Raw genomic sequence first — 14,768 nt, forward strand, 5'->3', positions numbered from 1 at the left:
CCCCCTGAGGCTTCATACCTTTCAAACACTATGAGGATGCTTTTAAACTTCACATTTTGCCTTATCTCTATCAGTACCTCCTAGAATGTTCTGTGAAAAAATGAAACTTACTTATAAGTAAAAGAGTTCATGATCAGAGTTTCAGAAGACCCGAGGAGACTGAAATAACCTGTGGGGTATCTATACGGAGCTTTTACCCGGGTTCTACCATGGCCGCAAGTCGATCGTGGCAGATGACAAACAGACCTCTTATAGCTAGTGCAGCATTTCTTGCCCCAAATCTTTTTTTCCCCCAGAACACATTTTGCAGTGGATTTTCCCATCGTTGAGGATTCAGAGCAGTTTTGGAGTCCGTGTGACCTCAGTTGAATTCAGCACAGACTGGTCGAAGAAGTGCTGATTGACCGAAGGGAAAGTTGCGTGGAGCAGGGGCGAGGTGGGAGAAGAGAGCTAAATATGGCTACCTAGCATTGAAGGCGAGTGCCTGTTGTTTTGAAGCTTTATAGGTGCACAGAGACATCCTTTCACTGCTACAGAGTTGAACGGAAAGAAAAATTAATTACTTTCAGAGCCCCATCATTAGTCACTATTTGCTGCTCATTACGGCCCTGTAACTGATCCTAGGAAGTTTCGGGGCAGGATCTTCCACATTCATTCCTGCCCAGACATTGCAGTGTTTGTCACACTGTGACGTTATAGGTTTTTGAGGGGGAAAAGCAGTGAAAGGAGCATCGTGCAGACGGGCCCCTGTTGGATTTACCTCTGATGCAAGATATTTCTTTTTCACAACCATTTCCCTAGTTTAGCCATCCCTGACTTGGCGCCCCGCAGATGTGTTGAACTACAACTCCCATCAACACCAGCCAGCATATCCAGATTAGGGAAAGATGTCTAGTGGCCTGTTCAGACAACATGCTAAGCTACGGTTAGGTTACTAACCCTTTTGCACCAATGGTTAGTGGGCATGTTTAAACCAAAATTATGTAGACACCATAGTTAGGAATGGTTCACATGACATGCTAAGCCATAATGTTTAGCCCAAGATGCTTAACCACCCTGGCTTAGCATGTTGTCTAATCAGGATCAGTTTCTGCCACCCATAACCATGAATGACAACTTGACAGAATTAAAATAAACAAGAAAAAATGAAACAGCTGTTGAATGACTATGAAATGAGTAATAGCAAAATGACAAATGTGCAATAAAACTGGGATCTAGGAGGAACAGACATGGTTGATACATGCTCAGGTGGCTCATGGAACGTTTTGCACCTCTCCACCCTGCTACCTCATGGCACTATTATTATTATTATTATTATTATTATTATTATTATTATTATTATTATAGCACCAACAATGTACTTGGTGCTATACAGAATATACAAATAAAACAGCAATACCCTGCCTAGAGGCTTACAGTCTAAAATCACATTAAAACATATAAAGGGGAAAGGGGTTACACAAAACAAAAATAAGGAATAATCATAGTAATGAGAACAGTAAAATCAGGCTAAAATACCAAAAGCTATAGAAAACAGATGAGTTTTCAAATGCGTTTAAAATCTAAGATGGAAGTTGTAGTTCGTAGATTCTCTGGAAGAGCATTCCAAGCAAACGGGGCAGCTAAAGAGAATGGGCAAAGCCGGGCAAGAGAGATAGAAACTCCTGGGCGGAAGAGCAACATAGCATTTGAAGAATGGAGGATACGAGGGGGATGACAGAGTGAAATGAGAGTGGAGAGATAAGAAGGCGCAAGACCATGGCATGCTTTAAATGTCAGCAAAAGAAGCTTATATTGAATTCTATAAGGAATTGGAAGCCAGTGGAGAGTTTTCAACAAAGGAGAAACATGGTCAAAGTGATGAGCCAAGAAAATAATCTTGGCTGCAGAATGGTGAAGAGAGACCTGCCTGCTTACCCTACCCTGTGCCTGTTGGCATTCTCTTCCCCTCCTTATTGTTTTACTATGATTTTATTAGATTGTAAGCCTATGCGGCAGGGCCTTGCTATTTACTGTTTTACTCTGTACAGCACCATGTACATTGATGGTGCTATATAAATAAATAATAATAATAATAATAATAATAATAATAATAATAATAATAGAAGGAAGACCAGACAAGAGAAGATTACTAAAGTCCAAACGGGAGATAACTAAAGTGTGTACAAGAGTCTTGGCAGAATACTTTTATACTGTTAGTTTTACTCTACCCTGAGCCTGTTTGGTGCATTCTCTTCCCCTTCCTATTGTTTTATTATGATTTTATTAGAATGTAAGCCTATGCGGCAGGGTTTTGCTACTTTATTGTTTTACTCTGTACAGCACCATGTACATTGATGGCACTATATAAATAAATAAATAAATTAATAATAATAATAATAATAATAATAATAATAATAATAATAATGTACAGATAAGAACAGATGGATCCTAGCAATGTTATATAGGAAAAAGCGGCAGGACTTGGCTACAGCCTCGACATGTGAGGAGAAGGAAAGTGAAGAATCAAATATGAAGCCAAGACTACGAGCTTCTTCCACAGGCTAAAGTGTGACATTACTAACAGTAACAAAGAATGAAGTGCGAGGGGATGGTTTAGGAGGGAAGACAAGCAATACTGGTTTTGTCATGTTTAGTTTTAAGCGAAGCTGAAGCATCCAGGCTGAGATGTCAGACAAACAGGCTGAGATCCTAGCCTGAATGTCAGAAGAAAGTTCGGGAGAAGAGAGATACAATTGTGTATCATCTGCGTACAGATGATATTGGAGGCCATGAGAATGAATAAGATTACCTAAAGATATCATGTATAAAGAGAACAACAAAGGGCCAAGTACTGGGCCAAGTACTGAGCCCTGTGGCATCCCAACTCAAAGAGGAAAAGAAGAAGACGAGTGGCCATTAGCACACACGCTAAATGAGCAACCTGAAAGACAGGCAGCAAACCAGTCATAGACAGATTTGCAGAATCCAAGGTCACATAGGGTAGCCAATACGAGGTCATGATCAATCGTATCAAAGGCCGCAGTAAGATCCAAAAGAATAAGAACCGAAAACAGGCCTTTAGATTTGGCGATAAGAAGATTATTGGTAATCTTAGTAAGAGCTGTCTCAGTAGAATGCAGAGGATGAAAGCCAGACTGAAAAGGACCCAAGGCCAAAGAACTAGAAAGAAAATGAAGACACCGGGAATAAACCACTCGTTCCAAGACTTTTGACACAAATGGCAGCAAAGAAATAGAGCAATAATTAGCAAGAGAAAACATATCGAGAGAGGATTTTTTTTAGAATGGGGGAGACTGAAGCATGCTTAAAGGCAGAAGGACATGTGCCAGAAGACAGAGAAGTGTTAATAATGTGGAGTAGGGAAGGAAGAACGGTAGACGTAAGATTGATAAAGACGCGAGAAGGGATAGGATCAAGAGGGCAGGTGGAGGGCTTCAAAGAATGCATTATACTAGTAAGTTCATTTGCAGCAATCAGAGGAAATGCAGAGAAAATTACAGGGGGAACTGGAAGTTGAGAAGTGAATGTTGGGGAAGAGATAGTAATAGCGAGCTCAGAGCTAATTGATTGGATTTTGGTGTTGAAGAAAGTAGCAAAATCCTGAGCAGACAAGGAGGGAGGAAGGGAGGGTGGACTGGGTTTCAGAAGAGTGTCAAATGACATAAAATATTGAGTGTTTGTACTGTGTGTTGGGTACTCGAGACAGATTAGGGATTCTGCTGGTGTACCGTCCACCCCGCTGCCCAACAGTCTCCCTGCCTGAGCTGACGGAGGTTGTCTCGGACCTGGTGTTGAGGACCCCCAGGATGGTGGTTCTAGGGGATCTCAACTTCCATGCCAAGGATGCTGTATCCGGAGTGGCTCAGGACTTTTGGCTGCCACGACAACCATGGGGCTGTCTCAACATGTCATCGGCCCAACACATGCAAAGGGACACACGCTTGATCTGGTTTTCTCGACTGGACAGGAGGATACTGATCTGGAAGTGGGGGAACTAACATCTACCCCCTTGTCATGGTCGGATCACTTCCTATTGAGGTTTTGACTCTCGGCGGCCTTTCCCCTCTGCAAGGGTGGGGGGCCTATTAAAATGGTCCGACCCCGGAGGCTAATGGACTCCGATGGATTCCAGAGGGCTCTGGGGGATTTTCCTGCTGATTTGGCCGGTGCTCCTGTCGAAGCCCAGGTCGCTCTGTGGAATGCAGAGATGACTCAGGCGGTTGACACGATCGCGCCCAAGCATCCTCTCCCTCTGAGCAGAGCCTGGTCAGCTCCTTGGTATACACCTGAGCTGAGGGCAATGAAGCAAGAGGGGAGACGGCTAGAACGCAGGTGGAGGAAAACTCATGCTGGGTCTGATCGAACACGGGTTAGAGCTCACTATTGAGCCTACTCTGTGGCGGTGAGGGTGGCAAAGAGACAGTTCTTTTCCGCCAGCATTGCGTCTTCTCAGTGTCGTCCTGCGGAGCTTTTCTGGGTGGTTCGCGGCCTGTTACACTCTGGGCCAGGGTGAAAGATGGTGGAACCCTCGGTAGCACGCTGTGACGAGTTTGCACGGCACTTTGAAGATAAAGTCGCTCAGATTCGTCATGAATTGGACACCACACTTAATGCAGCTCCACTAGTAGAGGCGTTCAGAGCGCCGTCCGGTTCAGTTTTATTGGATGAGTTTCAGTTATTGAGGTCCGAGGATGTGGACAAGGTGCTTGGCCAAGTCCGGTCTACCACCTGAGTGCTTGACCCTTGCCCCTCATGGCTCATTACATCAAATAAGGAAAGGATCACCGGCTGGGTCCAGGAGGTTGTAAATGCCTCCTTGAGAGAGGGAGTGGTGCCGGCCTCTTTAAAAGAGGCGGTAATTAGACCACTCCTGAAGAAGCCTAACCTGGACCTGGAGGATGTTAACAACTACAGGCCGGTGGCTAATATCCCTTTCCTGGGCAAGGTGCTTGAGCGGGTGGTTGCAGGACAACTCCAGGCACTCTTGAATGAAACGGATTATCTAGATCCATTTCAATCGGATTTCAGGCCTGCTTTTGGAATGGAAACTCCCTTGGTCGCCCTGTGGGATGACCTCTGTCGGGAGAGAGACAGGGGGAGAGTGACCCTGTTGGTTCTCCTGGACCTCTCAGCGGCCTTCGATACCATCGACCATGGTATCCTTCTGGATAGGTTGTCTGAGCTGGGAGTTGGAGGTACTGCGTTGCAGTGGTTCCGCTCCTACTTGAATGGCCGATTCCAGAAGGTGGTGCTGGGGGATTATTGCTCTGTACCATGGCTCCTAAGCCATGGGGTCCCACAGGGCTCTATCTTATCCCCTATGCTGTTTAACATATACATGAAGCCGCTGGGGGAGGTTATCCGGAGATGTGGACTGAGGAGTCATCAACATGTGGATGATACCCAGCTCTACCTTTCCTTTTCATCAAACCCAGGTGACGCAGTGACTGTTCTGAACCAGTGCCTGGGCTGGATGAGGGCTAACAAACTGAGACTCAATCCAGACAAGACGGAGGTACTGTTAGCAGGTGGTTCATCTGTCCGGCAAGGTGATGTTTGCCCTGTCCTGGACGGGGTTGCACTCTCCCTAAAGGATCAGGTCCATAGTTTGGGGGTGCTTTTAGATCCAGAACTGTCACTTGAGGCACAGGTGAACTCAGAGGCAAAGAGCACCTTTTATCAGCTTAGGTTGATATACCAACTACACCCTTATCTGGACAGAGATAGCCTAGCTACAGTTATCCATGTTCTGATAACCTCTCGCTTGGATTACTGCAATGCGTTATACGTGGGGCTGCCTTTGAAAACGGTCCGGAAGCTTCAGCTGGTACAAAATAGGGCAGCCCGTTTACTAACGGGGACTGGCCGGCGAGATCACATTACGCCAGTCCTTTTCCAGCTCCATTGGCTGCCAGTCCAGGTCCGGGCCCAATTCAAAGTGCTGGTATTGAAATTTAAAGCCCTAAATGGTTTGGGGCCAGGTTATTTGAAGGGACGCCTCCTCCCATATGTACCTGCCCAGACCTTAAGATCATCTACAGGGGCCCTTCTCCGTGAGCCCCTGCCAAAGGAAGTGAGGCAGGTGGCTACTAGGAGGAAGGCTTTCTCCGCTGTGGCACCCCGATTGTGGAACGAGCTCCCCAGAGAGGTCCGCCTGGCGCCTACACTGTACTGGTTTCGTCACCAGCTGAAGACCTTTTTATTCACTCAGTATTTTAACAATTAATTTTAACTTAAATTTAAATTTTACTGTTTTAACTCTGTATTTTAATCTTATATCGATTTTGCTGTGTGGTTTTATCCTGGTTGCGCTTTTTATACTGTATTTCGTAATTGTGCTTTTAACCTGTTGGTTGTTTTATTGTGGTTTTAATTTTTGTGAACCACCCAGAGAGCTTCGGCTATTGGGCGGTATAAAAATGTAATAAATAAATCAAATAAATAATAAATAAAAAGCTGCTGAGGGCACTTAGCTTGAGACTGAATTAGAAGAGAAAAATACTGTTGTTTAGCCAATAAAATAGCAGCAGAAAAGGAAGAGAGAACAAATTTGTAATGAACAAAATCTGCCAATCCATCTGCTGCCTTGGGTGATTGCTTCATCTTGCTCTATAGCAGGGCTAGACCTGCTGTAATGGTCTGACAATGACAAGAATCTATACTAACTTCTATCCTCCCATCCCGTTCCATATCTTCTCAGTGTAAAACTAGAAAAAGTATATGGGCTACATCGTGTGTTTGTCAGTGTGTATCAATCAACCTTGCTTCAGAGGCCAGAGCCAACGCAGTCTACAAACCATTAGCACAAAATACAAAATCACAGCCTAAATAAAACTGATGATAAAGAAGAGTAGCAAACTAAGAACTGGCAATCATAATCTTCAACATTTTCAGATTTATTCATAACGTGGATTTGGGGACCAAGTTCTTATTTCTTTTCCAATATATCTCTACAGTGATAGCACTGTTCTTTTAACCAATCCTACCTCAGGCTTTGAATCTTAGCCCAGCTATGTTATGGTCAGTGCTAGGGTCGAACTAAGATGGAGAACTAGGATGGAGAAACCCAGGTTCGTATCCCCACAGAGTGGGGCGACTTTACACCAGTCTGTATTTCTCAGCCTAACCTACCTCGCAGAGTATTTAGGATTAGGGCTGTGTACAGACACACACACCCCGATCCACTGTGGATCCCAATCCGCAACTTCCAGATTTGGTGTGCTCCGCCACACGCCGATCCGCCTATGGTCTGCTCCGCTCCATGGCGGGGCTCCGGATCCGGATCGGAGCTCTGTGTTTCCCCCATAGACTTGCATTAAAAATCAAATGCCTATAACTTTTTTACTTTTAATGTTAGAAACCTCAAAATCAGCACCATGAGAGCTTATCCATGTATCCAAATTCATGGCCAGTTTGAAGCAAATCCAAGCATCCAGTGATTTTTGGCGAATATGTCAAAATCCCCCACCCCATTTTCAGAAATGCAAATATCTCTGTCATTTTTCAAGATACAAACTTGAAAATGGGCACCATCCCAGCTTCCACCTACATCCACATTCATGCTGTGTTTGAAGCAAATCCAAGCATGCCCTGATTTTTAGTGATTTTTTAACTTTTTAACCATCAACCCTAACCCCAAATTTATTTATTTATTTATTTATTTTATTTATTACACTTATATACCGCTCCCATAGCCAGGGCTCTCTGGGCGGTTTACAGAAATTCTAAAATTGAGGTAAAAACAAGTATACAAAATTTAGAACTCTAAAACACAGAACATACACACAAAAAGCATTAAAAACCGATTTTAAAAAAACTGATTAACAAACCTTTCTACATCTACATCACTTTTAACATTATAGAATCCTCAAGATCGGCATCATGAGAGCTTATCCACGTATCCACATTCATGGCCAGTTTGAAGCAAATCTGAGCATCCAGTGATTTTTGGTGAATATGTAAAAATCCCCCACCCCATTTTCAGAAATGCATCTATCTCAGGCACATACTGAAACAAAGGACAGTACTTGCCCATAGGGAAACCATACTTGCCCATAGGAATCCATTGCAAAGCGCTTGCCCATAGGGAAACATAGGACAATTCTCCCCTATAGATTGCAATGGGCAAGCGCTTTGCAATGGATCCCTATGGGCAAGGATGGTTTCTCTATGCACAATTCTGTCCTATAGACTGCTATGGGCAAGCGCTTTGCAATAGATCCCTATGGGCAAGTAAGTATGGTTTCTCTATGGACAATTCTGTCCTATAGATTGCTATGGGCAAGCGCTTTGCAATGGATTCCTATGGGCAAATATGGTTTTTTTATGGGCAAGTATGGTTTCTTTATGGGCAAGTACTGTCCTTTGTTTTAGTACGTCCCTCTATCTCAGGGATTTTGTAAGCTGCAGACAGCTAAATGGGCTTCTAAATAAATAGATCCCTATTCATGGCCATTTGAAAGGAAATCCCAACATGCCATTGTGGGGAATACTTAAAGATAAACCTAAATAAGAATTTTCAACACTTCAAAAATTAACAAGGAACTTCAACAGGGTGAGCGCAGCAGCAATGCAGCTGCCTTTTCATCACCAGGAAGGACTAATGCCCTGAGTCAAAGCAAAACACACACAAACCAGCCCTGTGAGGCAGGCACAGAAGAGGAGATGTGGCAGCAGGTGGTGGCTATGCCCTGGCCTGAAGCACTGGGAGCAAGCATGCAAGGGGCTTGTGGGGTTGACCCACACAGCCCATCTACATCTCCCAGGCACCAGGAGGCCAGAGAGGCAGGCAGAGAGGTGCTACACACACATACACACACACACACACACACACACACACACACACACACACACACACTGTGCCATAGATCTATGGGGAAGTAAGTCCCTGGCAGCAGATCCCATTACCCCACAACGAGAGCACCCAGGTGGAGGCGGGAAGGCGGGCATGCAGCAGACATTTCTGGGGGCACAAGTAAGTGAGCCAAGGATTGTTTCCACTTTCCAGGCCATCAAAGCCAGTAATGCAAACCAGCCCTGTGAGGCGGGAACAGCACAGAGAGATGCCTTTTGCATCCCATAACTAATAGGGGGGGGGAGGAGGATAAGAGTAAACCTTTATCTTCCTTGCTTCAGACTTGATTGACTGCACTGTGATCATCACACAGTCATTAGTAAACGATAATAATAATGTTAATAATAGCAGTACTAGTAATATTAATAATAATAATCACAACAACAATAAGAACTTGAATCACAATGAAAGCCTGCCTGACTTCACTGTAGAGGGAAAGCCAGGAGAGCTTTGGCTATGGGGTAGTATATAAATTTAATAAATAAATAAACACAGGAGTGGTGGAATTAAAAGCAGCAGTGTTGCTGAATCTAGGAATAATCATAACAAGATTTTTTTTAAAAAAAAGGTTTGTCTGACTTTATTACCTGTAAGGGGAAAGTGGACGTGCCAAGAGGGAAAGGGGATTCCAGTCATTTGACCGGTCCTGTCTAGGTATGTGCCTTTGAGAAACAACATCACACTTCAACTTGTGCATGTCATTGGCTTCTCCAATGGCTAACCTTTAGAGCAGCGGTTCTCAACCTGTGGGTCGCGACCCCTTTGGGGGTCGAACGACCCTTTCACAGGGGTCGCCTAAGACCATCGTAAAACACATATTTCCGATGGTCATTTATTTGTAATTAGAAATAAATATTTCACAATATATAATTACATATTGTTTTTGTGATTAATCACTATGCTTTAATTATGTTCAATTTGTAACAATGAAAATACATCCTGCATATCAGATATTTACATGACGATTCATAACAGTAGCAAAATTACAGTTATGAAGTAGCAACGAAAATAATTTTATGGTTGGGGGTCACCACAACATGAGGAACTGTATTAAAGGGTCGCGGCATTAGGAAGGTTGAGAACCACTGCTTTAGAGGGTTCTGATGACCCCCCCCAAGGCAGGGCAGTGTGCACTGGGCACGTCCACATGCTGTATGGACATCATTCCCTTGCACCACATCTATTCAGTTGTTCCCCAAGGTGATGGTAGGCACCTTGCAGTGGTGTGTTGCCTATCTGTTATTTTACTTAGTATATGATTTAAGGTTGTGTAAGTTTACTGCTTCAAAACACTGAAAAAAGTCTGATCGAAAGACAAAGAAATCAAAGTTACTAGTATCCCAAGTTACTAAGTATCCCGTTTTGCTTATTCCCCCCTCAAACATTGTGATTGGAGGACACTTCACATCAGGTGATCACTTATCATGATTAGGCGTTGAATCTGTCAATCATCAAGGTGGAAAAAGCGCTCCCCCCTCCCGTTTTAGCCATTCTATAAAACTTATAGCAAGCAAACCGCACGACAAAATTTCTGAAAATCTGACACAAATGACACCCAATCATCAATGTCTATGCACAGTAAGTTTCAGGGATCTTTTTTTTTTTTTTTTAAAGCACCAATACAATCCTATGGGGGAAAAACCAAAATGGCGGGTGGAGTGCCGAAAACAAGAGGACCGCTCAGCAAATCAGCGTCCCACTCCCTGTCGCTCCACTGCGCCCCAACTCGCACCTCCTCCGCCTTTACTGGAGGCAAATCAGGCCGCTCCGATGCCACTTCTACAACCCTAAGCAAAGCGGAACACAGCCCTACCTAGGATGATTAATGATAGGGGAGAACCATCTATGGCGGGCTTGAGCTCCTTGGAGAAAAGTTGGGATATAAACGTAATAAAATGATATTTGAGGTTTATATGAAATTATTTCATGTATAATAAATAGCTGCCAATGATTACTTAAGCTTTCAGTAATAAAAAGTAATATTCAAAAATAAAGCTTCTATCTCCATCATTTTCTTCAGATAAAGTCCTCAAGGAGATAGAAGATGTTTTCGTTTCTTCTCAATCCATCTCCTATCAAGATCTAAAGAAAGTCCCCTACACTAATGCTGTGATTCATGAGATACAGCGATCAAACTATGCCTTCTTTTTTGGGGCCCCAAGACAATGTTCAGAGGACGTGAAGCTGGGTGGTTTTCTACTTCCCAAGGTACAGAATATAATGACAGCTGCAGATGAATGCACTTCAAATGATTTAAAATTAATTATTTTATTTATTTATTTATTTATTTATTTCACTTTTATACTTCCCAATACCTGGAACTCTTTGAGTGCTTTACAACCATTAAAAACATGAAATAGAACACAGTGAAATACAATATACAACTTTAAAAGTTTAAAAATATTGTGTTAAAAAAAACCACACAAATAAAGCCTAGCAACAATGCAACAATTGAAATTAATGCAGTTTTAAAACAAGCTGCACACATCCCTAGGGATCCCTTAATACTCGTGAGAAGTTTCAGGTGAAAAAGTTTCACAATCATGGTGCTGTGGCATGTCGGACAGACAGATAGATGCATCCACATTGTTATTAAAGAGCACATGATATTGAGGGATGAACTGAAACACCTCCTCCGAGTTCTTCCCCTGCCCTGTGCAGGTTGCGAACAGGAAAGGGACGTTCTGATTATATTCAAGGTGGGCGCAGAAAGCATTTGAAGTACAGATGTGCTTCCCCGGGGCAGGAAAATGCTGCTATGCCGGAAGTCTTTCTTCCCCCCACCCCCCAACTGCACCCCGTTAAACATAAAACCTCAAAGCAACAGCTCTGGCCTTTAACAGAGCCTTTGATGGCTAAATCCACCAGCCTGCACACTGTCTTGTTTTAGTTGGATTTAACTGTTTTAAAATTTCATATTGGTTTTAACGTATTAATGGTTTGATTTGTTTTAGAATTGTATATTTATTCTAATTTATATGTGTGATTTTATCTGTAGGCCACCTTGAGGTCCTTGTGATATAGGGTGGGATATAAATGTTCAAACAAATAAATAAATAGGAGCTCTGTGCCCCTTGACTGGCTCCCAGCTCCTTGCAGTTATTTGCAAGGAGCCCAGACAAACCGGGATGGTGGGACACACTTTCCACGTTCTCTGGATCATCCCGAGACCATGGAAAAACCAAGAAAAAGGAGTAGGGTGATATCACGGGGAAAGGGAGGGATTATCCCTCCCTGCTCCCGGGATTCCCTGCGTGTCATGTGGGCGTACAAGGATGATCCTGGGATGATCCCCGGGATATCACCCCATCTAGCTATGCCTCAAACAGCCCCTCAGAGGACCAGTCCCGAGGGAGTCCTCAGTTCTGAGGAAAGTATGTGTGGTCGCATTGCTTAGCACTGGGAAAGTGGGGACCAATCCTGAAAGCCGCTCTTCTCGATACATTCCCAGTCCGTTATTTCTTTCTTGCAGGGGACCCTTGTTATTCCAGACCTGCGCTCTGTTCTTCTGGATCCTAAGCGATGGGAGACTCCTAAAGAGTTCAACCCAAATCATTTTTTGGACAAGGATGGAAATTTTGTGACTAGAAAAGAATTTCTGCCATTCGGAGCAGGTAAATGCAGAAATCTGAACCTGCTTGTGATTTGTACACATATCTACTGAGTTGTTCCCAGGAGACGCCATCTGACTTCATTTCAGGCAAGCCTAAAACCATCCCACTTCTTTTCATCAGATATTGAGCTACCCTACATGAGGCGGTTAATCCACTGTGTCCTGTTCTGGCTTCAGGGCAGAATTCAGATCTGAGCGCTGCACTATCAGCTTTTTCTTCCCTGCTTTTCCTCTACATAATGTCTAGGTGATGCCTCCCAGTGGTGGGCAGAGGGGAAGTGGAGATAGGCTGGAGCCACAGCTGAAGTGGGTGGGGCAAAATACCAAAATTGCCACTGCAACCTTCTCCAGCTAGTACCTAAAGCCCTATTAGGAGAGCCGTTTCAGTCTTTCAGAATGGGGAAAACAGCAGACACTGGGAAACCACAAAAACATCAGAGGAAATGGGCTGGGGACTTCTGGGGACACCTGGAGGACTGGATTGGAATCAGGTGGGCTGGATTTAACCCATTGCCCTTCAGTTCTGCTCCTCTCAAACTGGATATACCGGAAATATTCAGCAGGCTTAATCATAGATACCGGAAATATTCAGCAGGCTTAATCACAGCTACTGGAAATATTCAGCAGGCTTAATCGTATTTATTTATTATTACTTTATATCCTACCTTTTTTTCTTGCCAGGAGCCAAGGCAGGCTTACCTAATCCTCCTCTTCTACTTTTTATTCTCAAACCAGCCCTGTGAGGTAGGTGAGGCTGAGAGTCAGAAACTGGCCCAAAGCCACCTGGTCAGCTACATTCCGGAGTGGTGATTAGAACCTGGATCTCCCAAATCCTAGTCCATCACTCTAACCACTACACCACACTATTCCACACTCTCTCCTTCTGCCCTCCTTCCAGAGTAGTGCCCCATTTCAAGCATTTTAGCATTTGAAGGTATGGCGTGGGGAAGAGGGTAACAACTCATGTTCTTTTCTCAGATTCACACCTAGTTCCTGATTAGGACATATTACTCACTCATTGCTTTTCCCTTATGTCCTCCACAGGAGCTCGGGTGTGTTTGACGGAGCAGCTGGCGAGAATCGAGCTCTTCATCTTCTTGATCAAACTGCTGAGGGCATTCAGGTTTCAGCTGCCGGAAGGAGTGAAAAAACTCAGTCAAGATCCTGTCATGGGGCTCACATTCCAACCCCCGCCTTATAAAATCTGTGCTGTTCCTCACAGTAGCTCATCATAAACAGATAAATGCATTTAAAATGGCTTACTAATTACCGTAAATTTCTCCCTCCTTACTTTTCAGTTATGAAAAAAACACCACCCTGAATTTGCTGTTTATGCACAAATGCTCAGTACTGAATTCTTTCTGTGTATGACTGGAGTGAGCTGGCAGGGCTCACCAATGCGTCCCCCATCTCTCCTGGCCTTAGTAGGCATTCGGTCAAGGCAAACACAATCCTCAGCACTCACTTGCCGGCTGACCAAGAATTTGGCTTGAACCATGATTGCAGCTACCTGGGGAAGATCAGACAGGGCTTTCCTGGAGCAGAGCCATTGAACAACCCAATGTTGCAGGAGGCAGAAGGAGAGCTAAAGAAGGAGAGAACAAGGGAAGGAGGATGTGTAGAGGGTGAGGTGAGGGAGAGGGTGAGGAGATGTTCTTGCAAACATTTCAGCCAGTGTGTCTTGACAAGACTATACTTACCTCTTAATCCATGTCTGGGGAGCCTTATTAGAGGATGACAAGATGTACTTGCAAATATTCTAGCCAGTGTTTTTACAAGAGAGTACTTACCTCTTCAACCATGCTTCAGAGCATCCAAAAAACCCTGAACTTATATGAATTTCAGTGAATAATGGAACTGGTAAGCCAATAAAAGAGACTACTTTCAACTTACTTGTTCGTCTTTTACTTCTGAGCCTCCCCATACAGGAAAGTGGGTTGGACTTTCCCCTACTTGAGAGCAGGTTGACAATTACAAAACTAGGCATTTCTTACTCTGTGCCTTTCAAAGATGGGGAGGGGACCCTGTTCATCAAATAAATTCCTTGGTACCATATCCCCCCTCAATTTCTACTGCAGCCTTCCCAACCCGAATTCCTACAGAAGACATTAGCCCCACCACACAATAGGTGTGTGAAAATATCATTAAGAGCATACATGTACATATATGTTATTCCCATAGGAGCAAAGAACCACTGGGGGGGGGAGAGATTGGGGAAAGGGAAGGAGTCATAGCCCCAATCCATTGTCCTGCCACAACTTGACTGATGTTCGTAAAAAAATTAAAGAGACAGAGTTT

At 43.9% G+C, this 14,768-nt stretch overlaps 1 protein-coding gene across 1 annotated transcript in view; it reads left to right on the forward strand.

The window, feature by feature from the left end:
• Positions 1–13,968, forward strand: part of LOC134402436 (cytochrome P450 2J5-like) — a 58,476-nt gene extending 44,508 nt beyond the window's left edge. The window contains exons 7-9 of the mRNA XM_063131875.1: positions 10,878–11,065; positions 12,330–12,471; positions 13,515–13,968. Of these exons, the coding sequence (XP_062987945.1) occupies positions 10,878–11,065; positions 12,330–12,471; positions 13,515–13,705 (521 nt within the window). The 3' untranslated portion in view covers positions 13,706–13,968. The remainder of the gene's footprint in view (positions 1–10,877; positions 11,066–12,329; positions 12,472–13,514) is intronic.
• Positions 13,969–14,768: the final 800 nt, after the last annotated feature.

Source organism: Elgaria multicarinata, chromosome 8 (genome assembly GCF_023053635.1).
Source record: "Elgaria multicarinata webbii isolate HBS135686 ecotype San Diego chromosome 8, rElgMul1.1.pri, whole genome shotgun sequence".
NCBI classification, from domain to species: Eukaryota; Metazoa; Chordata; class Lepidosauria; order Squamata; family Anguidae; genus Elgaria; species Elgaria multicarinata.